This window comes from Antechinus flavipes, chromosome 4 (assembly GCF_016432865.1).
Source record: "Antechinus flavipes isolate AdamAnt ecotype Samford, QLD, Australia chromosome 4, AdamAnt_v2, whole genome shotgun sequence".
Lineage (NCBI taxonomy): Eukaryota > Metazoa > Chordata > Mammalia > Dasyuromorphia > Dasyuridae > Antechinus > Antechinus flavipes.
This window is the reverse complement of record NC_067401.1, coordinates 21,873,362-21,900,269: the sequence shown is the minus strand read 5'-3', so window position 1 is coordinate 21,900,269 and position 26,908 is coordinate 21,873,362. Positions and strand designations below refer to the sequence as shown.

Below are 26,908 nucleotides of genomic sequence, written 5' to 3'. Positions count from 1 at the left end.
TCCTTCTGTCTGTTAGTCTCTCTATTTCTGTTTTTCTCTGTCTGTCTCTCAGTTTCTCTTTGTCTCTGTCTCTTTCCCTCTTTTCTATCTCACTCCCTTCTTCTATCTATCTGCTCTCCCTCCCTCTCCCTCCCTTTTCTCTTCCTCTCCCTCCCTCTCTCTTTCTCCCCCCTCTCCCTCTCCCTCCTTCTCCTTCTCCCTTCCCCCTCCCTCTCCCTCCCTTTTTCTCTCCCTCTCCCTCCCTCCCTCTTCTTTTCCCTCTCCCTCTGTCTCCTTCTCCCTCTCCCCCTCTATCTCTGTATTTTCTTTCATTGGTACAGAGTGATATTCTCCCCTAGGAAGGTAAGCTCCTGAGGGGGTTTCCTTTTTGTCTTTTCACCCCTAGCACCTGGCACACAGCAGACACTTAATATCCATTTGTTGAGCTCATAAGAAGATGACTCTCTGTACTCACACTAAATATTCAATTGGAACTTGCTCTATGTCATTGGCTTTTGTCCAGTGGTGACCTGAAGGCACCAGGGTTAAGGATGCAAACTGGATTGTAAAAATAAATTGATTAATGTTCTCTAAGGTCTTCCCTAACTCTCAGATTACACACACCCACAACCACACACATGAAGCTGAATAATATATATATATAGTTGAATAAAATATTATTAAATTAAATAATATACATTATTAATATATATCCCCTATGATTTAATAGTTGGAATTTTTAAAGCGTTTTAATTTTTTCAAAGTTTTTTACAGCCGTGTCCTCATTTGATCCTTCAAACAATCCAGTGAGGTAAGTGCAATTACTAGGCCCATTTTATAAATAAGGAAACTGAGGCACAGAGAAAATACCACATGGGCCAGCATCATATAGCTAAGAAGCATCCAGGTCAGGATTCTAACTCCAGGTCCAATAGTCAATCTAAGGCAGCTTAAATTGTCCACTCAAGGCTTTGTAGCAGCCTAAATAATATGAATTGCTGAAAATAATGAAAATTGCCTTTTGTCTCCATTTAGAAACAAATATAGCATCATGGGAATTTCAGTGTCGGGATGGATGGCAGAGCCCTACAGCCCAGCCTGAATGAAGAAAAGCCATCAGGTACAGGAGATACTGTTGTGAAGAAAAAAATAATAGCAACAGTAGATAAGAGGAATGAGAGTGAGGAGGTAAGAAGGATCTTGCAAGTTGGGCATCAATCCACAAGCATTAATTAGGTACCTACTGTGTATCAGGTATTTAGGTTAAAAGTACCAAAAATGAGGCAATTTTGAGGAGCTCCTTACATCCTAACAGGGGACACAACAAGGACATATACAGACTGTCCCAAAAGTCTTTGTGCAGTTTTGGACTATCCCAAGACTTGTGGGATATCCTCTATACTGATTATTAAGAGAATAAATTAAAAATATATCTATAGTGTAAACAAAGCAGTTCAATTACATAAAAGGTAGTTGGGGAGGGAGGGATTTAGTAATTAAAGGAATTAGGAAAGGCGTATGGCCTCCAAAACAAGGAGGATTCTATGAGAAGGAAGGAGAGCCTTCTGTATAACATCATCCATATGATAACATATACGGGCATGTAGGTATACATGCATAAATACATTATATGTGTGGGTGGGTGTGGGTGTGGTCTCTCCCATTAAAATTTAAACTTTATGAAAGAAGGGATAATTTGAAAGAAGGGCATTTTGCATCCCCCACATGGAGCAGAGGGCCTAACATATAAAAGCTTCATTTATTCTTTTGCCCAGTATACTCCCAGTAAGAATGATCATGTTGGAAAAGTTCTCATCTTCTATATCAAATAGAACCCATTTTATTTGTCCCAGAATCTCTTCCTTTATAGTCAACCTTACCCAAAAAAACAAAACACAAAACACTAATCCAGCTGACAGGGTCTTTACTCATATCATCCCCTTCTTTAAATTTGCACTAAAATACATCACATATGAGCTGGGGACATATAAAAGAGAACTTATGAAAAAACACAGAATACTGAGGGGAAAGGGAGGTCAAAGGGAAAGGTGTTATGTCAGCCCCCACGGAGCCATCTTCCCCAGCAATGCAACAATGGACACTTACTTGGTTGGGCGGTAATCGGGTATGGATCGATCCAGTGAAATTTTTTCACTAAGGTAGGAATTGTAGCCATATTTCTCATGGGGGCCCTTGGCCTTTTCTTCTTCAGCTGGCGAGAGGGTGGCGGGGAGCCCCCCTTTGCCCCGTCCACCGTAGCCTTCGATGAGCCCAAGGGATTTGGATAAGCCTGAGGAAATAAGGAAAAAGTAAAGAAAAATAGATGACTTTCAGGAGATCAACAAGCATGGTACGTGATATTAGCCACCAGTCTCACTCCAACCCAAAGTATAATCTAAAAGGAAACCCTCCAACTCAATGTAACTCCCCAGTATTTAAATAAAGCAATGCTGGAAACATAGATTTAAAGATAGAAAGGAACTGAGAACTCATAGAATCCAACCTCTTCGTTTTATAGATAAGGAAACTGAGGCACCGAGAGACTCAGTGACCCACCCAGGGTCACACAGCTACTAAGGGATAGGGCAAGTGGAATCGAGACTTAGGAGGTGACTGGGAACTATATGGTGATGGAGTTTGGAGTCTGAGAACCTGGATTCTAATCCTACCTCTTTCAATTACTTTTTGAGCCTGGGGCTTAGCAGCAAATGACTTAAATAAGCCACTTTCTGGGCAAGGGGTTTTTTAAAGAGAGGAGGTGGAATCTTAGACTAGATGTGGGTCTCAATCCTGAATCCCTTAATATCTTTGCCCTTCAGCATCTTCTTAATGCCAAATGATGTCATCTAAAGACATTTTTAGTTCTAAAGCTGGGCTCCTGTGCCTCAGTTTCCTTACCTGTAAATTGAGGGAACTGGACTGATGGAACTAAGGTCCCTACAGCTTTGTACCTAGGTTCTGTGACTGCAAAGAAGCAGCCCGAATGCTGGTGCCCTTAAGATCCACGTTCCATGCTGCTCACAGCTTTGAAATGTGCTCTCGGAATGGGAAAAGGGAAGCAAGGGCTACCCCAATTATCCGTCCTCTGAAACCACTCAGGGAGCGGGTTCCTTCAGCTGGATAGCAAGCTTTGGTTATTGATGCTTGCTTGCTTCTGTCTTTAGTGGAGTAATCAGCCATAAGGTTAGAGATCCCCAAGAGGAGAAGAGGTTGAATGAAAACTCGGGAAAAAAAAAAGCCCAGATAACTACAAGGTGGAAGGCACTTTGGCTTCACAGCAAGCAAGCTGAATGCAGATTTCTTTCAGAGTGAGTTTTAAGGGTACCTGTCTCCAGCTCAGAGCTCAGTGGAATGGGTTTATTTAAATTTCATTTAAATGGCAAATGGAAATATGCAAAGTCGGAGAATGAATCAAAGATAAGGGTAGAAAATACACAAAACACTGTGATTCGTGATAAGTAAAATAAAGCTTCTGTCATAAACCAAGGCTGTCAAAGGGCACTTGGCATTTCCCACCCCACCCCACCCCCGTGACTATCCCTTCATATCAAAGGTTTGACTGTCAAATGAACAGTTTGATGGGTGATTTTTTTTTTTAACTCTAGATTTTTTTGTCTCCTTCTTGGGAAGAGAATATTTATTAGCATTTCCCGAGTGCCTGCCCTCTGAGATGACCTTCTGTCTACACTGTATGTGCCGGAGAAGGGAAGGAAAACCTCTCCAGTATCAGAACCCCAGATGGGGTCACAGAGAGTCAGACACAATTAAACAATTGAACACCGACAACTCCTCTGGAAAGATCTTATCTGTCATAGCTGTGCGTTCCTTAAGGGCAGACATGGTATTTTTTACCTTTCTTTATAATCCTAGTGCTTAACATGGCGCCTGAAACAGGTGACAGATGGATGGATGGAACAGATTATTGCTGTTGGTCCTTCGTTCTCAAAGAGGATGGATTAGGAGAAGGGAAAGACAAAGAGGAGAATGATGGATGGATGAAGATGGATAAATGGAGAGGGGGGATAAAGAGATAGAGATGAAGATAAGCATGATGACTGAGGGAAATGAGGGCATGGATAAGGATGGATGAATGGAAGGATAAGGAAGAATAGGGATGAGAAAGAGGGCTGGAAAAGATGGATGGATAGATGAGATCGAGGATACATGGATTACAATGAGAAGGGATGAAGAGCATGGATGGGAGGATGAAGATGGGAATGGATGGCAACAAAAATGAATATTTATTGATTCATTCATTCATTCATGTAGGGATGGAAATGTTGATACAAGATGAATAGGGACAGATGACATGAGGTGAGAAGAACCATTTTCTCCTTCCATCCAGGCCCTGGTGACTACTCTATATCTCCAAGGTACACATAAGGCTCTTCATATCTACAAAGGACTTTGTGATGGGATAAAGAGCAGCACTATCCTTAGAGTCAAAAAGAAATGGATTCCAACCTTTCCTTAAATATTAACAGGTACTCTCATTAGAATGTGAGATCTTTGAGGACAGGGATTATTTTTGCTTTCTTTGTATCTACTGAAATTAGTCCAATGTTTGGCCCATAGTAAATTCTTTTAAAAATGTTTATTACAGCTTTTTTATTTTCAAAATATACACATAGATAATTTTCAACATTTACCCTTACAAAACCTTGTATTCCAAAGTGTTTTTCCTTCCCTTCCCCTCACCCCCTCCTAGACGGCAAGTAATCCAATATGTTAAACATGTGCAATTCTTCAACCCCTATTTCTACAATTACCAAGCTGCACAATAAAAATTGGATCAAAAAGAAAAAAAATGAGAAAGAAAACCAAATGCAAGCAACAACAATAAAAAAGTAAAAATACTATGTTGTGATCCATACTCAGTTCCCACAACCCTCTCTCTGGGTGCAGATGCTCTTCATCTCAAGACCATTGGAACTAGACCATAGTAAAGTCTTTTTTTTTTTTTTTTTGCTTTGAAAATTGAGGTTAAGTTACTTTCCCAGGGTCACACAGCCAGGAAATGTTAAGTATCTGAGGCCAGATTTGAACTCAGGTCCTCCTGACTTCAGGGCTGGTGATCTATCCAGTGTACCACCTAGCTGCCTCCATAATAATTCTTAATAATAATAATTTTCTAGAATTGCTTGATTGGCTGACCCTGGGCACATCACTTATACTTTCAGGGCCTCAGTTTCCTCATGTGTAAAACCAGAGTGTTGACTTAACTAATCAAGGACCTTTTCAGCTCAAAATCTACGGTCCTATCATCCCTACGACCACTACCAACAACAGCCACAGCAACAGCTCCATAAAGTCTGCAAAGTGTTCGGCACACGTCTCATTTGATCCCTATTCTTCCATGTGAAAGAAAGGCACCAGCCCCAGCTGTCCCTGCCACCATTTCCCTTTCAGTGTCAGCAAAGAGGCAGACAGTGGAACACAGGGAGATCAGAAGCCACGAGGAAAACATTCTCTTTGTGGATGGACGAGGGAAGCAGCCGCAATTCCTCTGAGATCACAGGCAAGAGAGTGATTCCGCTTGGCAGAAAGTCCCTGACAACGAATACCAGAGAAATGTCTCCCTCCCCCTGCTCCAATAAAGGCAGAAAGTTGGTCTTAAGAGACCCCCAAAGTACCTGAAGAGCAAGGAACTCTCATCCCTCTCAGGCTAAGCCTTTCAAAATCCCCTTCAGAGATATCAATATCACAAGCATTTCTATTCCTACCAATACTGCCCTGGGTTGAAAGTTTCATCACTTCCCAACCCTTGACAGCCATGACTCATGTTTGCGTCTCTACAGCCTCCTTTAGCTCATGGCCTACAGAGTAAACACTCAATAAACTCATGTTAGCTCCCGAGATTGAATCGAGGCACTCTGGCAAATAATAGGCACTTAATAAATGCCTCTTGGAACAGCTGAGGAACGGTTGAACAACTTCTGGTTTGTTGATGTAACTGAACATGATTGTACCATAAGATGATAAAATAAATGACTTCAAAGAGTTGTAGATGGTATTAACTGATATAAAGTAAAGTGAGCAGAACCAGGAGAATGATTTTTAATAAAGACAGCAACATTCTGGCAAAAAAACCAAAACAAAACAAAACAAAACTCTGAAAGATTGAAACTCTGAGCACGGATCCAGATAAGCAGAGATGAAGCATGTTACCAACTTCCCACAGAGGGAGGATGGACTCAAGTGCAGAAAGAGATGGATATTTTTGGACAGGTCACCATGTGGATTTGCCTATTTGTTATCCTTTTTTGTTTCTCTAACGGAGGTTGAAGTGTGCAAAAATGAGGTAGTGATGAGAAAAAGAACTTCTAAAATAAGTTAAAAATGCACAGAAAAGAACAAAATTTATGAAGGAAGCACAGGCAGGCAGGACAGTTTTGAAAGTTAAGATTTTTAAAAAGCCATTGGTATAAAAGAGATTCATGGTTTCATAGAGAAATCTTTTATGTTGTTCTCTGTGAAAGAAAGTGCTCTTTTTTTGGTCTTTAGGTTCATATTCAAAAAAATTAAATTTGAAAAACTTACATTTGCATATATATATATACGTATATATATACTACATATATATGTGTGTGTATATATACATATATATTTATGTATTTGAATTTGTATTCCCAATGCCTGGCACACAGTAAGCATTTAACAAATATAAATAAAAGGTAAAATATAAATAAATAAAATAAGTAAAATGTAAAAATACAAATAAGTAAAATAAAAAGTATATAGAAATGTACAAAATTAGCAGGCATGTACAAGATCAAATTTGTAGATCAAATGCAAGTTAACCTTGAAAGGAAAGGTACCAGCTACTGAAGAAAGACCTCATATTGAGCTGAGTTTTTAAGGAAACCAGGGTTTCTAAGTGAAAAAGAGGGATATTGCAGTCCCTGGATACAAACATATAAAGATGAGTCACTTTTTATATCCAAATTCTTTTTCCTGGCATTCAAGGCTTACCATGACCCAGCTTCATTTTAATAACCCTCCCTCTACTCAGAATTCCCAATATTTCCCTCCTCTGCAACTAGGACTACTTCTTCAGTGTCCTCTACTTAAATCATTCTAATTTCCATCTCCCAGCTTTTCTCATTCAGTTATTCTAGCTTTACCTGCCTTCCCTTCTTTCTTTCTATACAAATCCTTCCTTCAGGGCTTGGCTTTAGTTTCACCTGCTTTATGCGGCCCTTCTCTTACTATCCCAGCCTTCTCTCATTCTCTTAATTCCTATTTCATTTCTCATCAATATCACATAGTTTTATAAAAACTTTTTCCCAAGGATCCTTTCAGTGCACATCTTGCATCTTCATAAAACCGTGCTTCCCTTCTGGCCATAGCACCAGGCTGATAACACAGCTCTTTGACCAATTTCTCCAAAAATCTCAATAAATCAGCTCCATCATTATTATGATCAGCAACAATAATACTTAATATTCCAGTCCACTGAGAATCCACTAGGACAATTTTCTTCTCTGAAAATGTTGAGGGTCAGAAGAATCACACATTGAAGGGGGGGAATTTAGGGCCAATTTCTGCCTCTACCACCGTCCCTGCTTTTTTTCCTAAGCCACAAAAAGGCCTCTGTGGCTTTCTTGAAAGCATACAGCTCAAAGGTCACTGAAGGAGCCTCCGCAGAAATGAACAGAACTGACCTTCACTCTGATTGAGCTGCCGCAGTGGAAAGCTTCTGATTCCTTCTCTTCTTTTATCTCTAGGAGTGGGGGGCCCTTCTTGCTTCTAGTTTAAAGGAGTGGCCTCCAACTCCAAAGTCATCACCTGGGACAATGGGGTAGAACTGCATCTGAGCTGGGCTGGTCTATCATTGTCTCCCACGGACCAACGAGCCACGGAAGTATGAGGAGGAAAATGGGAAGTCCATTTGGCTTATTTTAAAATAGCACACTAATGGAAGTAAAGAAATCACGCCAGTATTACTTAGGATGCACAAGGGAAAAGATTATCACAGGATAGTTTTCTCTCTCTGTGGCATTTTTTCCAGCAACATCAAGGACATGCATTCTGGAGGCCTCGGACAAAAACCAGAGAGACAACCTATTATAGAGAGACAACCATCAACAATATACAATAAATGGCCTGTGTCCTTCTATTTGCCCCTCCCAAACTTAATATCACAGAAGTTCATCAAAGCAGCAAAAAAATCATTCACAGGTTTGAGAAACCGAGGAGTTCACCACAACACACATATACTAGATTCAAATTTGTTATAATTTAGCTGAAAAAAGTTGTCTCAGAGAGCTGGGATGACACATGGGTGTACATACACACACACACACACACACACACACACACACACACACACCAGCAGCCCCAAGATTTGTCATTTGCCCTTTTATGGGTCTCAACTGGGATAAGATGGGACTAGACTAATGACTTAATTGTCAAAAGAAATTCCCTTTCCCAATGCAAGTCAGTAGACTTGAAAGTTAGAGAGCTCTCTGAGACATATAGATCTTTTCAGAGTCATAAAGAAGTAGGAGCCTCACCCAGGTTTTCCTGGATCCAAAGGTATCCCTCTATCACTAGACCTGTCCTAAGACTTAAGCACAGTATTTGATATATAGTAGGTGCTTAATAAATGCTTATTGACTGGTTGGCTATCCAAGGGGATAGACTTACGACCACCTTTAGGTAATGTAAACCATTGTACCACCACCAGTTTTATCATGCTCTGCTGACTTAAAATATATATATCAATACTAATTCTGAAAAACAAAAAGAATGAACAATGAATTTCATACTTAGGCAACATCTAAGGCTAATTGCAAGACATTATGAAATAGCACCTGAGGAAAATAAAGAAAAATAAGACATCATCCCTGCTCCCAGAAAGCATACCATCTAATGACAATTATGACATCTTCATAAATTACCATAATATAAAACATAATTAGTAATGATGGATAATTATCAAATTATAATTTGTAAAATGATCTATGTATATTAGCTAATTATAATACAGTATATGGGTCTTCTGTTGCATTAAATCTATGATTTCTACTCATTACCTCTCTCCTCTTCTATTACAATAATCCTTCTAATTGGTCTACTTGACACATATTTTTCCCACTCCAATCTATCCTCTACTTAGTAGTCAAAATAATATTCCTCATGTGAGAGACATAGACACATGGATTTAGAATCGTTCTCATTTTTGGATGAGGCAACTGAGTCTCAGAGAGGTTCAGGGTGAAAGCTACTAAGAGTCCAAGATGGACCAGGTCTTCCTGGCTCCCATCTCGATACCCTAGGCACTACAGCATGTTGCTTTTCAAAAGATCTGACTATCATTACTGGGTCTGTACCCAAAGAGATCATCAAAGAAGGAAAAGGACTGTTTGTAGCAGTCCTTTTTGAAGGGCAAGGAACTGGAAACTGAAGGGATGCCCATCAGATGGAGAGTGGCTGAATAAGTTATGATATATGGAATGGTATGGAATATTGTTGTTCTATAAGAAATAATGAACAAGCTGATTTTGGAAAAGTCCAGAAAGACGTATATGAATAAATGCTGAGTAAAGTGAGCAGGACCAAGAGAACACTGTATACTCTTACAATATTATGGGATGACCAAATGTGATGGACTTGGTCCTTAACAATGAAATGATTCAAGGCTGTTCCTTGACTTGTGAAGGAATCTGCATCCAGAGAAAGAACTATGGAGACTGAAAGTGGATCAAAACATAGTATTTTCACCTTTTGTTGTTATTTGCTTGCTTTTTTCTTTCTCACCATTTTTCTCCTTTGGTTTGATTTTTCTTGCACAACATGATAAATACAGAAAGGTGCATGTATTTAATCTATATCATATTGTTTTGCTCTCTTGGAGAAGTGAGATAAGGGAGAGAGGGAGAAAAATTTAAAACACAAGGTCTTACAAAAACGAATGTTGGAAACTATCTTTACATGTATTTGGAAAAATAAAATGCTAATGAAAAAGTTTTAAAAGGTCTATGTCATTAAGTTCAATAATTTCCAGTGGCTCCCTATTACACTCAAGATCAAATATAATCATCTACTGGCATTTAAAACTCTTCCCAACCTCATTCCTTCCTACTTATCATGACTCCCCTTCAAATACCAGATACTCTATGATTCAGCCATGCTAACCTACCTGTCCTTCTTCAACCATGACATCCCCACTGACTGCCTTCCCATGACTTGTTCCCCACCCTAGTATTCTTTCTCTCCTTGTTCTCAAATTCTGGCTTTCTTCCACACTCAGCTCCTATTCCAACTATGATATTCCCTTTCCTCCCCTCCCCCCATGCCTTCCTTCTACGCACCCCTACATGTTCTTGAATGGATGCAGTTACCGACAAACTGTCTCTCCTGTCAGACTGTGAACGCTTTGCTTATTTTGTCCTTCTTTGTATCCTCACTTAGTACAGTGCCCAGAACATGACAAGCACTTAAATGCTTGCTGCCTGGCTGATTACAGTCACGGGGAGGTGACATCATCAAGAGAAATATGGTATGTATACTTATATTGAATTTAATTTATACTTTAACATATTCAACATGTATTGATCAACATGCCATCTTGGGGAGGGGATGGGGGCAAGGAGGGGAAAAATTGGAATAAAAGGTTTGGCGATTGTCAATGCTGTAAAATTACCCATACATATAACTTGTAAATAAAAAGCTATTATTAAAATAAAATAAAAAAGAGAAATATGGTGGAGTAGATGGGTCATTGGCGTTGGGGCCAGAAGACTCCCTGGTGGATTCAGATCCCACCTCTGACACCATCTGTGACTTTGTCCAAATCACTTTCATCCCCACTGGCCTCGGCTTCCTCAAACTGAAGGAGTGAGAACATGGCTCTGAGATCCCTTCCCGCTCCGAGTCTACAATCCTCTTGAAAGTTCACGCTCTCTCTCTTAGAATAAGGGGTAAGCACTGCAACGCAGGAAATGCAGAGCCCATGACAGGTCCAAGCAGGAAGCAAATCATCCAAACAGCCCCAGCTCAGCTCAGGCAGACTTCTCTGCTTAAGAGGTATTTTCAGAAACATTTTTCCCCTAAGGAAATGGCTCTTTGTTTGAAGGTCAAAGAGTTACAGCAGAAGCTGTGTCTATTCTAAGAAAAAGAGAAAATAGGATGGGACTCAGGTAGGCGGCAATGCTTCTTTAAAAACTTCCCACTGAGCCATAAGGGGAGATCCAAAAAGAACTGTAATGTTCTCTGCCAACTCCCCCAAGCTAAGAGAGTATCAGGAGTCTGTCCAACAAAGTGTCTGCTCTCTGGGGCTGGAGGGAAGTACCATGGTTAGTCTTTGCTGCTACCATTTTATGAGTTCCAATATTTCTGATATCTATCAATCAATAAACAATCAATAAGTTGTATCATATGCCAGGCACTCCTGGCAGGGCATGGGGACATAGAGACCAAAATCAAACATCCCCTGCCTTCAAGCAGCTTACAGTCTATCAAGGGAAAGCACACAAATACACGTATAGACTGTATGTCAAATAAATACAAGACCATTTGGGGAGGGGAGGTACTAAAGGGAATGAATCGATGTTTTCAGTATTATGCATCCACTTAATTATTGTATGAAAAAATAATTTCATGGCTCAAGTGAATCTGAGACTAACACATTATAAAAGCCTAAGCCTGGTTGGTTGGTTTGGTGGGGGCTTTGGACCAGACTTACGATCCCTTAAGTACAAGAACACACTGACACACATCCTTCAGAGTCTTAAAGATACTTTAAAAAACTGGTCCAGAGTCACCCAGCGAGTGCAGGTATGAAATAGAACTCTCAGGTTTTCCCAATTCCAGGACAACTCTCTGAGTCAGTGTATCAAAACATTCTCAAATTTCCTAGTGAAAAATCAAGGACTCGAGAAGACTGACTTCTGAACTCATGGCAAATGATGATAGAATTCACACAGCTACTCACCCATCACTATTATTATAGAATCACAGAGTCTTGGAAGACTGGGAAGGGACCCGAGGCTTACTTGAACAAGGACCCCCGCTATCCCAGCATCAACTAGGGACCCCCAGCCCTTTCAAAAAGAGGAAAACCCATTAGTTTCCAAGGCAGTTCATTTCCTTTGGGAATTCATTGTGAAATGTTCAGAAGCGTGTTTGTTTTTTCCCTTACATCAATCCAAAATTCGCTTCTCTGTATCTCCAACCCCCTGCTCTTGATTCTGCCTGCTGGGATTAAAAACAAGTGTTCACAAAAAGAATGACATGTCTTTCACATGACCAACTTGCAAACACTTACTAACAAACAACATGTCTCCACTAGGTTTTTCTCTTCCTCATTTAAATCCCCAGTTCCATTAACTGATCTTCATATGGGATAGACTCAAAACCTTGGCACACCTTGATGACCCTCCCTGGGATGGGCTCCAGCTTCCTACAATGAGCCACCTGAAAGTGAATACAATATGTCAGATTTTCACTGGCAATGAGGTACATTGCATATATTGAAGATGGAATAAGAAAGACCTGGATTCAAATCCTGACTCAGAATCTGTGATATAGATCACTAAACTGTTCTAATCTTTAGTTTTCTTATCTATAAAATAAGTAGGTCAGACCAGGCGATGTCAAACGTTCCATCCAGCTATAAATCTATAATTTTGTTCCTTTTCTAAGCCCTTCCTCTTGTCACTTCTTGCCTGTGTGGCTTTGAACAAATAACTAAATTGCTTTAGACCTCAGTTTCCTCCTGTGTAAGATGCTGTAATTACTTGGCATCTCTAAGGTCTCTCCCAGTGCCAAATCTGTGATCAAATGGCAAAACAAATGGAGCTATTCCATCAATGTCCACAGCCCCATTATCCTACCATACATGATTGATCTTTAAGACTTTTCACTTCTAGGAAATAAACAGTTATGTACTATATACAATAATAACCTAGCAAGATGAGGGAAGGGAAATGGATGATTACTTACAAAACTCTAAGATGTGCTACTTAAATGAACATAAAATAAAAATTTCAAACTGTCCAGTCTCAGAAAATGAAACTGAACAATCCATTAGGTAATCATCAAAGAAGAAAAAAATAGCCCTATAGTCTACATGTATTTATTGGTAAAACCTATCAATGATTTAAAAGATAAATTAACAAGCACTATACAAGTGAGTCTCAAAAACCGAAAAATAAAATACTCAACCAAACTTCTGTTATGGGCCAAATATGGTCCTACTGGGAGGAGCATTGTCACCTGACCTGATAATAAAGTTTAAGTCTGCTTGGACCTTTTCAACGATCTAGATGCTGCACCCTTAAAGATTTCCGGGACTTCTCATGCACCCCAATTGAATTTTTTTATATGTGTTATATATTCCAACTGGAGCATGAGCTTCTTGAAAGAAGGGATTGTAAATTTTTTCCATTTATATTCCCAGAATTCAGTATAAAGTGTTACCTACTCTCTCTCTCTCTCTCTCTCTCTCTCTGTCTCTCTCTCTCTCTCTCTCTCTCTCTCTCTCTCTCTTCTCTCTCTCTCTCTCTCTATCACACACACACACACACACACACACACACACACACCCCTCCAATGGGAGAAAATACAAGATTTCCCTTCAGTATAACTTCTCCCTATTCTATCCCACAACTCTGTTTCAGGCTAAGATCAAAAGCATCATTCCTGGAGAGGAATGATCTGGTTGAACCTTGTTATAGGCCAGAACTCTGTACTTAAAACAAGAATTCTTACAAGGTGTTAAGTCAGTGGAATTGATAAGACAAAGGTGATCTAGTTTAGCACGGTGATTAATAGTGCTCTAGTTCAGCACATGTACTTAGTTCTACAAGATTCACAACTATGATAATGTAATTAAACTAGAGCATATAAGGTGGAACAAACTCAGCCAGGGTGGTTCTGAGAGACAGATTCATTCGATTGTCCACCTTTGTGGTGGCTGGAGGCTGAAGCACAAACCCTCGGACTCAGAGACAGAGTCACTTCATCTCACAGCACCTCGGTGGCTGGCCTCCTGCACTGCCCCCACTGAGACCAAGGCCAGTCTGAAAGGCTCTCCAGAAAGCTGCCCAGCCCCAGGCAAGGAGACAATAAAGACTCTGCACTTTACCACCTGGCTGTTCTTGTGGTGATTACTCTGCTGAAACAAAGGCTGGTCCAGAGACCTCCGGAAAACCAACAAGAACAAGACAGAGCATGGATGTTTCACCAAAGGCAAGAGGACTCTGTCTTTCATAAACTACTCTGATCAAGGGGTATCTGCAGGTAAGGATACCAGGGATCACTGGATCTTCACGCAAATATTTTGCTATGGTTGTTCAATCCTTCCAGTCACATCTGGTTATTTGTGACCCCATCTGGGATTTTCTTGGCAGAATTGTTAGATGGGTTTGCTATTTCCTTCTCTAGGTCATTTGCCAGAAGAGGAAACTGAGGAAAAGAGGATTAAGTGACATGTCCAAGATCATATAGATGGTGTCTGAGACCACATTTGAACTCAAAATCTAATTACTTCCTTAAAAACGGGAAGGACTGACAGACAAATTCTGTCAAGATGATCACTCAGAACTAACCCAATCTCATCTCTGGATTCCCTGAGACTCCAGTATTCCTGAAAGTTCCCTCAGAAAATGGGACATACCGATTCTTTTTGTGCATCAAAATAACTGTTTGGGCATGTATACATATATTGTATCTAACATATACTTTAACATATTTAACATGCATTGGTCAATCTGCCATCTGGGGGAGAAGGTGGAGGGAAGGAGAGGAAAATTTGGAACAAAGGGTTTTGCGATTGTCAATGCTGAAAAATTACCCATGCATATATCTTGTAATAAAAATCTATAATAAAAAAAGAAAGAAAATGGGACATAACTACAGGAATGGCTCTCCATCAAGACAAAAATATTCTATGAGACTCAAGGACTTTGGAAACGTTTGCAAGGAAAAGAATCTTAGACCACAATTTTGTCTATCCATGTCTTTTCTCTGATTCTAAGGATTGAACAAACATAGCAAAATATTTTCTTGAACATTCAAGTGACCCCTGGTGTCACTTACCTGCAGACACCCCTTGATCAGAGTAGCTTATGAAAGATAGAGTCCTCTTGTCTTTGAGTAGTTTCTCAAACTACTCTTGCTCAAAAGAAGGAAACCAAATTTCCACTTGGGTTTTTTAGTACTTGGAAGTCTCTGCTATACTCTTAGATGGGGTTAACATACAGCAACCAGTTTGGGAAAGGAAAAACCAAAATTAAATAAAATGTGAGAAATATATGTATTAAAAGCACTCGAGTATGAATATTAAGCACTCAAGGATGAATATTGTAGCCATGGGACCCCCTGAAAATGCAAAAGACAAAAGGACTCACTAGAACTTATAAACATACAGAAAACATAATCTATTATTCAACATTTATTAAGCACCTACTGATATGTATGTTCATATTTTATTGAAGAGAGAGATACTTAGAATGAAGAAGGGAAATGCCTAATCAAGCATCCTTAGACTGGGAATAAATATTTTCACTTTGGGGAATCAGGAAGAGGAAAGGAGGCAGTTCCTTCATGAAGTTATCACCTGAGGTCATTCCTAAAACCTTTCCACTGGTGCCTCTTAACTGTTTTTTCTGATTTTACTCTTCCTTCTATATCCTCTCTCACATAATTGCCAAGTAAATCATATAAGGCAAAGATCTGGGTATATGATAGAGAGATAAAGGCCATTTGAGGACTTGAGAATCAAGAAGGCCTGAATTTGAATCTTGTCTGAGGTGATCCCTAACTATGTGATGCTAGACATGTTATTCAACCTCCCTGTGCCTCAATTTCTTCATCTCTAAAATGAGAAATTAGAACTCAATAATCTCTCAATTCCCTTTTAGCAACCCAGTGCAGAAAATGTACCAATTGTCATCAGAACTAGTCACTATTCCATTGTTTCCCAGGATTCAGCATAGTTGAGCCTCCCTTCTGATCTAACATGACAATTCTTCCCTCTGCTTTCCAGACTCAGGGCAGCATGAAGATAGAAAATGGGAAGGATTTGAAATTAGTAAATGATGTGAGACAAACACCAAAGAACTGTCTCCATCCCAAAAATAAGTACTAGTAAAACGACTCCTGTCTGTTCACATTTTTGACTTGGCAAACTGGCCCTGCTCCTAAACTAAGAACAACCAGGGAGATGATGCTTAAAAATAAAATAAAAAGCAAATTTGGTTGTAAAATGAATCCTAGGCTAGAAATCAGAAGCTCTGGGTTCTAATCTTAGGTTTACCAGTTCATAGTCATATGATCTTAAGTAAACAATCTGTGACTTTTATTTCCTTGTCTTTAGTAAAGCCAGGGCTTACAACATCAAAAACTGCCCACTCCCCGATAGATAAGATATAAATAGATTTCAAAATATTCACAAACTATAAATAATGTCATAAAAACAAGAAATAGCAGAGCATACTGATTTGGAGACTGAACTAGGGAATCAAAAGGATCCAACTTCAAATTCTGTCTCAGACACTTATTAAGTCTGTGACCCTGAGTAAGTATTTTAAGCTCTCTGTGCCTCAGAGTTTCATTTGCAAAATGAGGTGGACCCAATGACTGTTAAGGTCTGTTTCAATTATAAATAAATAATCCTACGATCTCATGTTCTGATGACTAAGAGAAAGGAAAATGGAAGCTATCATTGCTGGTGGGGCTGTGACAAAACAGGCCCAACAAAGCGTCCTTCCTGAGAAATGGTCCAGTTTTTAGAGATTTCCATTTGGGATTATGAAAGAAAAAGTGACCAATCTGCCTGTCCAGCAAATGAACATGTGCCATAAGGACATTAAAGAAAGAAAAGAAGAAGGCTCTCACAAATCTTAATTTATTCATAGCATTTTATGTGGTAGCAAAGAACTGGAAATAAAGTGAGTATTCATCAATTGCTGAATGAATGAAATTAAATATTAGAACTTTAAAAGTGGCTAATTTCTCTAAGAATTTCTTTAGTGCCCATTTTAAAATGACTAATACGTAAAAAAAAATGAAGATAGTGAAATGAGGAACATCAAGAGAACTATATATTACAATAGCTATAAGAAGGGAAATAAAATGAATGTCTAAAAAATAATTCATTAGATTACAATCAATACCCACTGGGGCCCCAGTCCTACCCAGGCAGATTGGGCCAGTTCCTCCATGAAAGATGACAAAGCCGTCACCAAAACTTGATTGGTCCAGGAGATCAAGGTATACTTTCCGTAATATAGCTTCATATTATTGCAGCTTTCTAGTTGTCTACAAAAACCCACCCAAAAATAGGCCCATTTAGGCTTGGTGGATATTATTACATCCAGCCTTGCTAACCAGTTTCCATATGAAGCATGTATGGAAGTAGACATTTTCCATATGGAGAGTTCAGTAAACCAGATTCTGGTCTACTATAAAAATCCTTTAAGATCATTGTTGAGTGTCCTTTCTATGCGATAGCGAAGGAAACCTTCTCTGTTATCTGTTGAATGACCTACAAGGAGATTTTTGTTCTAACCTCAAAGCCAAAGAAAAATCTGAACTAGCCTGAGTAAGGTCAGCCCATTGTAATCACTATGGGAAACTGGATTCTGAGTAATGGAAAAATCAGTGAAGAACCTAGAGGGAAAAAAATAATAATGACGCATACTTCCTTCCTCATGGATGAAAAATGGAGGATTCTAGGACAAAATATTAAAATATATTTATATATACATATATATAGGCAAATATAGGCTCACTTCTTTATTGGGTATGATGATATAATTACCTTTCTTTAACCTAAAGGGAGAGTTCAATCTGGAGGGAGTGGGGAGGAAATAATCAAGGCAGAAAACAAAAGGCAGAAACTAATTATTTACTCAGAGACTCGATTATTTAATTATATCACATATGTTAATGTATTGCTGCAGATGTTTGTTTATTTTTGTACTCACCTATTGAATACAAACACATTCACTTCAAAATATCGTGCATAATTTAAAAACATTATTTGGCAAAACAAGAGTTTTATCTACTAGAGCTATTCAAGAGTGAATTAGATGACTTGGGGAAGGGGGTTGGGCTGGGACTCCCTACTTGAAGGTGTTCAATGAAAAGTCAGATGGCCACCTGTCAAATGGGAGAAAAAATACTCATGTATATGTACATGTAAATGTATAAATGTCTGTGCATGTATGTAAATGTATGTACATGCATATGTGCATTCTATGGAGCACATATACAAATGAATTGTTATACATATAACAATTTTACATTCTATAGGGATTTTAAAAAATCTTAAAGCATTATGTTTAAATATTGACAGTGTTATTAGTAAATATTGGAGTTGTTACTACTTTGGGTATTGAGAAGGGCCTACAGAATCCTATCCAATCCAACACCCAATTCTGTCATTTTCGTGTCAACACCCACAGAAATGTCATCACTGATTAAAAATATACTTTAGGGATCATCTATTTCGATGCTCTCTTTTTAAAAGATCAAGAATAAAAATGGAACATTACCCCCCCTTCAGGCCCACTCCCTGCTTCATTGGTGTATTCCCTCCAAGTCTCCATTTTATAAAAGGGTCAAGGAATGCTGGCCAGCTCTTAATTTTGCTCCTGACTTCTAGACTTCAAAACCGTATCCCATCCTCACATTCTGGCCATCTGCTATCTTTACAGTTAAGTCAAGTGTTTATTTTTTTAAAATAAAATTATACTAATATATATTATTTTTACACCACCTAAATCTCCTCCTTTATACCTTCTCTTCTCACAGAAAGTTATCCTTTATAACAAAAAAAAATTATAAAAGAGTGGAAAATGAGTAAAACCAATCAATATATCAGAAAAAAATCTGATAATATAGGCAAGGTTCGGCACCTTTTCCACTTCCTTCCCTGCAAAGGAGTAGGGGAAGATATATTTTCATAGTTCTTCTTGGGTTTAAACTTGTTCTTTATATTCTTACAATAAATTGTTCATGATACTTAGATTCTATGTCAAAATTATTAAATTTCTTAAATTTAAAAGAACAAGAACACTATCAAAATGAAAATGTACAAACCATACGGCATTTAAAAATCATTTTTAATTTTAGTGCCCTCTAAAATGTTAGTGCCTTAGGCCAAATCCTTGTGGTCCTGCCCTAGTTGCAACTCTGATTACTTTGGATGTATTATAATACTTGAGACTGGGCAAGCTAGGTAGCACAGTGGGTAGAGTGCCTAAAGTAAAGAAGAGTCATCTTCCCGAGTTCAAATCTGACTTCAGACATTTATTAACTGTGATCCTGGGCAATTCAGTTTACTTTGCCTCAGTTTCCTCATCTGTCAAATGAGCTGAAGAAGGAAATGGCAAATCTCCCCCCAAAAAACCCAGATGGGGTCACAAAGAGTTGGACACAAATGAACAACAATACTTTAGGAGTATTGTAATTATGTTAGCTACCAGTTTTCCAATTGACCATATTCATTTTCATTCTACCATCTGGGAGGACCACTAAATAAGGTCTCTTAAATCCAACAGGAAAAAAAACAAACATATCTCCTAATTCTATGACCTGAGGGCTTCCTTGAGATTTCCAAAGCACGGGACACAGAACCACAGAATGTTAAGAACTGGAAAGGACTTCAGAGACAAGATGCTATCCTGAAACCACCAAATGTCAGAGCTTAGAGATCACACAGGCCAATCGTATTATCTTACATGGAAATAAACAGAGCCCTTCAGAGGTCCTATAAGATCACACAAAAAGAGACAGTCAGCACTTTTTAAAACTAGGCTTGAAGTTATGTTCTTTCTTTTACGTTTTTGATGGAATAGAGACCAGTAAAGTGGCTTGTCCAAGGTCACACAGGCAAATGTGGGGGCAGAACTGGGAGCAGGCCTTTAAATTCCCAGCCCCGTGTTCAGTGCCTTGCCAAAAGACACATATATGAGGGATGGAGGATGGTGCACTATGTAGGTAATCTATAAGTCTGTATCTCTTTGTGTGTATGACTTCTGCCCCTACCTAGAATATAAATCTCCTGATACTCTATTGAGTCTCAGGGATGAGAATATCTGTTAGTTTAAGCATTATTCTTCTATAATAGTAAATCCATGGGGGATCAGATTTCAACAGGGGGATTTAAAGTCCCCAGCTCCTATTCCCTCCCATTAATGGGAATACCAGGACTAAGCTTCCATCCTGAAGATTTATCCAATGAAGCATGTGGAATTTAAAGATAGCATCCAGGAGGGAGAGGAAGAGAGTGGGGGGAGAAAGAGAGAAGAGAGAAGAGAGAAGAGAGAAGAGAGAAGAGAGGAGAGAGAAGAGAAAGAGAGAGAGAGAGAGAGAGAGAGAGAGAGAGAGAGAGAGAGAGAGAAACTTTCAAAGCCTTATTCCTTTTAAGAAATAACCTTTAAGGGCACAGTCTGAGGGATAATCTGGAGGTAAAAAAAAAAAAAAAAAAAAAAAACCAGCCCTCCAGAATTTATTGTTGTTGGCTTAAGAAATTGTGTTTCTGCTCCAGGGAATTAATGGCCTACAAGGTAGGTGGACAGTAAGAGGCTGACATAAAAATGCTGGTTCTTGTCTCCAAGGGGGCACCCCACTTAGAGGGGCAGGAATCTACTGATTCATGGGCACACTCTGTTAACACAATATGCATCGACCCTCATTCCCCTTGGATCCTCTACCTCTCCTCTAATAGTTTTCTGAATGAGGTCAATATCAGTTGACTTATTCTCACGTTTTATCCTGGCTCATTCAATTACTCTAAAGGAGCTACAACCTCAATTGAATATTCCCTTGAAAGATGCAGATTGCAACCCATCCAGGCCTGCCTAATCTGTACAAATCTTGTACTTGTCTTCCCTTAGCATGTGGGCTGGGGGAGGAGAGAAGGGGGAAGTGATTCCTTGCTCTTGGTATCATGGAGGATCTCAATGGAACATCCTGGCTGTCCATCAGTTACTTACTTGCTCTGGTCATATGATCTACCTATCTTCTCTTGGGAATACACACTTCTTGATCAAATACATAGATTTTAATCTTTTCTAAAAGAATACATGCTCGATAAGGGCAGGGAATCTCTCCCTTTATCTGTCTCCATCTCTCTCTGAGTGTCTCTGTCTGTCTCTGGGTGTATGTCTCCTCCTCTTAGTCTCTGTCTCTTCCTTCTATCTTTTTACCTTCAGCTCACAGAACACAGCAGGCTAATTGATAAATATGTGTTGATTGATTCTTTGATAAGCATTTTAAGTTTTTGCTAAAGCCTATTATATATGTGATCTCCTTTGGTCCTCACAATAACCCTGTGACATAGATGCTGTCATTATTCTCATGTTATCAATGAGAAAACTGAGACTGATAAAGTTTAAGTGACTTCCTTGCTCAAGGTTATAGAGCCAGTAAATGTATGAGACAACATTTGAATTCAGGTCCTGGATCTAAATGCAGCACCATGTCACTTGACTATCCTGCTAAAGGGGTCTTTGGGCAGATCAATCAACCTCTTTAGGAATACGTTTCCTTCCTTTTAAAATAACCTATTGGAAAAAGGTTTAAGACCCTTAATATTTTAAATCTGTATTCCCCCAAAGAACAAATTTGCCTGAGTTGTTTCCAACCAGCCTTTGTTTTCCTTTTTGTTCCAAAGTTCCATTATTTGTGAACCAAGAAACCATAACACACACACACACACACACACACACACACACACACACACACACTGCTCTCTCATGTTCTAATTTCCAAAAGGAAGGAACATACCCACCCTCACTACAAAGATGAAGGGCACCAAAGTACCTGATGTGATGGTTAACAGGGAGTCCAAATTAAATTATCTTTTCTCGTATCCATTAAGATGAAGGGTTTTTTTTAAGTGGCCAGCCTAATGTGCTCCTGATGAATTTTCTTTACATCTCCCTGAGACACAAATTTTCCCTTTAATCCCTTCCCAATCCTAACAGTGGCAGGAACTCAACACTTGAAATTTAATTTCCCTTTAAAAAGCTGGTTTCTAGGGGGACTCTCCATCTGACACAATAGCCACTCTGGAAAGAGTCCAATAGGCAATAGCCAGGCCTTAAAACCAATATGCAATCATTGTTATGCAAATTGCCTTTATAGAGAGAAACTCTGAGTCGATAGATATATTTTCTCCACTGACTGGCTCGTTCTTTCTTACTAATTGGCTTTTTACCGAGCCAGGGCTTGTCACTTTTTAAGGTCAGGAAAGTATTTTGCAGAGTTTTACTTGGTGCGTTTAATGGGTTTTAGAGGCCGGTCTTCCTTCTTGACCATCACTCTTGTGCTCTTCTGGGTCGGTTCAGAACTCGGCTCTAGGGCACCGAGGACATGAGCTACATCTCAGGACTACTTCGGAGGCTCTTCAAAGGGCATCCCATCTGTTTTTCCTGCCAGGTTCCATTTCCACATGGTTTCTACTGGGCACCAAGTACGGTGTTAGTTCTTCAAATCCCCCGAAGTGTAAATCCAATCCTCCCTCAAAAACTTTCTACTTAACTAGCAAGATGATGCCGACAACGTATTTATTTAGATATCGACTTCTTGTCTCCCCAGTGAAATGTAAGCTTCCTGTGGGCAGGGATTGTTTCATTCTTGTACCATCATTAATAAACACTTATCGACCGTAGAAGAAACGCAAGCTGCTTTAAGACAATGGATGGCAATATAAAAACCAGTGAAGAAGATAGGCGTGAGACGGCATCCCCTTTTCATCCTGTGGCTTGCTAATAATATGGTCGTCGACCTTTAAAGAAAGTTCCCATCATTGTGTGCCAGTTACGACACGCTGAGGCTTGAGCAAGATACAGGTTGTAGGGGTTTACTCAACTCCACCGCTCTTTGCCAATTTTTGACTGATGTGGCAGAAGGTGGAGGCCACAGAACCACAGAGAATCATAGATTCTTACTTCCCAAGATGGAAAGCATCAGCCTTCGGGGGCCATGACATTCTTAACAACACCCAAGAAACAAGCATCAAAAAGAGACCCATTCCCCAATTCTCAATCCAGTGTTCCAATGATTAATAATTATATATATATATATATATATGTATATATTATATATATATATGTATATATAAATACCTTCCTCCAACACATTCATCCTCTAGCTGGATACTCTTCAAACTATCTTAATTTCTTGTCTAGAACACCTTCTGGGAGAATAAGCCCTATAAGTTTAACAAGTTATGCTATAAAATAACGGTTTGGTCATGTATACTTATTGTGTATTTAATTTATACTTTAATATATTTAACATGTATTGGTCAACCTGCCATCTGGGGGAGAGGAAAAATTGGAACAAAAGGTTTGGCAATTTTCAATGCTGTAAAATTATCTATGCATATAACTTGTTGATAAAAAGCTATTTTAAAAAAGTTATGCTATATAAAGCCCAACAAACTTCCTTTTATTTCCCCCGCTAAAAGAACCTTTTTAAAGCTTTAAGCCATTTAAATTTCTAATTTAATCAAATACACAGGCATATATACACATATGCACATATGTGTATGTATGTGCATTTGCACATATGTATATATGTGTATAAATACATGTATCTCCATATATCCACTGGAGAAGGAAAGGCAAATTACTTCAGTATCTGTGTCATGAATGGATAATATGTTCCACGAGGTCACAAGTAGCCAGATATGACTGTACAATAATAAATATGCATATATATGTACATAGAGATATACTGTATGTATCTATGCACACAATGTACATGTGTGCATATATATACATGTATGTATGTATAACATGTGTGTCTACATAAAATCGAATGCCTGCTAGTACGCTCAGCACTAGTTGTCTGCTGGGAGGCAAAAAGAAAGAGAATAAATCCCAGCCCTCTCCTACAGGAGTCAAAGCCTGATTTTAGTCTCCTGGATTCAAGAAGCATCTTTAGGCACCTACTGTATGCCAGGCACAGTCTGAGGAATACCGAGACAAAAATGGAAACCGCTATCCCTCCCACCTGCTGCCCACCCACCACCAAGGAGTTCAGCATCAGCCCTTCCACAGCACCACCAAACAGCTGACATTCATAGGGTTCTTTAGTGTTTCTGGTTCACGTACATTATTTCACTTGCTAATGAGGTTGAAGTAAAACTAGCATTTTCATCCATGGCTGGGATAAAGGCATAGATGGCCATTAGATCTACACGTGACAGTGACCTTGGCCAGCTGGCAAACATACTGAGGATCAAAGGGGCTGCCTCCGTGACCATCTGCTCCAATCCCCTCACTTCTCAGATAAGCAAAGGTGGGATTTAAATCCAGATCCAAGGCAAGATGACCACATGGGGAGCTATGGGGGGAAGAGAAGGAAGAGCCTTTCTTTGGATCTCTTCCCATTGCAAGAAGATCAACGAAACAAGGGCAAACCATCCCCCCAAATGCCAATAACTGAGAAAACTCTTGCTTCCTGGTGGATAGAAAGCACGATACCTCGCCTTGCTCCTCCCTCCCCCCCAAAAAATGAATTCAACAGGAGACTCCACTGGTATGGAGGTGAAGGCCTTCCTTCTACCGAGCAGGGGTCCTCAAACTTTATAAATAGGGGCCAGTTCACTGTCCCTCAGACTGTTGGAGGCCGGACTACAGTAAAAACAAAAACTTTGTTTTGTGGGCCTTTAAATAAAGAAACTTCATAGCCCTGGGGGAGGGGGATGAACGTCCTCAGCTGCTGCATCTGGCCCGCCGGCTGTAATTTGGGGACCCCTGTGTGTTGGCACCTGCTCTACAACTCAGGAGTAAGGGACTTCCAGGTTGGACAAAAGCAGCACCTGAACACAGATCTTTCTGGATCTGAGACCAGTTCTCTATTCAGTTCCCCACTTTACTGTCCACAGAGTGGGCAGTTAGTAAATATGTTGTAGGGGTAAATCATGGTTTTGTATATAAATAATCATCATATTGAAAAATAAATAAGTACTAAAATCAACATCCTGCAGTAAACACCAACCATGTGCCGGCATTGTACTAAGGAAGCATTACTCATTTTTCAAGCACCCAAATATTGGAGGATTCACTCAGTAAAAAAAACTCTATCTCAGATGCTACCAATTGAGAGGCCTTTTTCACTCAGCCCAAGCCAAACCTTCCTCCTGTATTGGCTAGAAAAAGAAGTATTTCCGAAGCAAATTAATAGAACTAAGCTTGTAGGAGGCATGTTTAAACTGCTGGAGGGAATGAACTGTTCTTAAGAATATAAATACGGTCATGATTGGCCCCAAAAATGCTAACAAATGAATCATCTCTTTATTAATGCAGTCCTAGCAGGTTATTTGCTTAGAAGCATTATTTGAGTTATTGTTTGCACTTGAAAATACATTTTTTAAATAAGTCTTCAGCTCTGTCTTTTGTCTGCTTCAGATCCTTCTCCCTTAATTCCACCTCAATCAGCTTAAATCATGAGACTGTGTTATATGAAGCATGACTTTTTAAGCCAGACCTATGATTTCATCCAATTAGGGAACTCCCAGGAAGGAATTCCTCTTCCCAGTGCAGATCAGCACCTTTGTTTTTACAACTCAGGAGTAGTAGGGAATTCTCTGAGGTATAAATTTAAATGACTTTCCCAGGAACACACAATATTCAACAGAGATTAGACTTGAAGTCAGTGCTCTCTGGTTTTGAGATCAGTTCTCTAACTACTACAACATTTAAATTATCAAAAGGGGAAAGTTCATTTTTACTGATTCCTTTTTTTTTTTAGTTATCCACTCAGTTTTTCCGTCATGTCATGGCACCATTGGGGGTTTTCTTGGCAGAGTGGTTTGCCATTTCCTTTTCCAGATCATTTGACAGATGAGGAAACTAAGGTAGATAGGGTTAAGTGATTTGCCCAGGGTCACACAAGCTGGATTTGAACTCAGGAAGATGAGTCTTAATAACTCCAAAGCAGGTACTCTAATTACCCTAATTATAAACATTTCCAGATTCTTTCTACCCTGTTATAACTCTCTTATAACAAAACCAAAATTAATAATACAATGATTTCATCTGAAAGGAATGCAATATTCCACATCTGCAGCACCTTTTTCTATTTTTAAATTTTTTTTAATTAACAGATTTTCCCCCTTCTCCCTATCTCATTGAAGAAAAAACCCTAGGATTTCTGTGCCTAAGTAAATATTCAACGTAGTGCCAGAATAGCAGATACATGAACACAGATATGAGTTTCAGAATAAAAGTGGATGACTTGAGAAATTAGTAAGTTTGGTCCCAAAAAAGAGATCCAGGACTTTAAGCATTTAACAAACAAGCTATTAATAGCAGCTGCACTACTTGGATGTCCTAATCTAACACTAAGGTCAAAAACCCTCATTTTCAATATGGAAAAGATATCCCATCCTCAACTGTTTTATAGAGATAGAAAACTATACATGTAAGAAAGAATATATGGGTCTAGACTTTTTTCTTTTTATTTTGGTTATATTTGCTGACTTGTACTTTTCAGTCTGTTATAAGGAATGGTTTTGCAATACAGGGAGAAACACATTGGGAATCAAGGAAAAGTAAAAATTAAAGATATCACTAACAATTTTTTTTAATGCACAGAGAGCAGAAATCAGTATGGCTGAAGGAATTCAGGGTAAATGCTTGCCTGTGGAACTAGCAGTAGAAACAGAAATTAGGGGAGTTAAAAGGCATATATTCACCTCAACCCTCAAGTCAAGCAAGCCTGGAGGAGTTCCTGTGGAGGAAGAAAAGAAGTAGACATGAAGCAGATTTGACCTGAGGGATGCTTGCTGCGCTGGCTGGGTATAACTGTGAGTCTGGCTCACAAAAGAGCTGAATAGTCTTGAGGCGATGGGGTTTTTCCACAAAGGAATTGTAAACACATGCCTGTAGGGAAGAGGTCACCAAACACCTGGAATCGAGCGAAGAAACAACAGATGACAATAGCAGCCAAGTATGAA

The 26,908-nt window shown here is 39.2% G+C and overlaps 1 protein-coding gene across 1 annotated transcript in view; it reads right to left on the bottom strand.

The window, feature by feature from the left end:
- Window positions 1–26,908, bottom strand: part of GALNT17 (polypeptide N-acetylgalactosaminyltransferase 17) — a 428,034-nt gene that overhangs the window by 288,662 nt on the left and 112,464 nt on the right. The window contains exon 2 of the mRNA XM_051992009.1: window positions 2,086–2,269. Coding sequence (XP_051847969.1) covers window positions 2,086–2,269 — 184 coding nt within the window. The remainder of the gene's footprint in view (window positions 1–2,085; window positions 2,270–26,908) is intronic.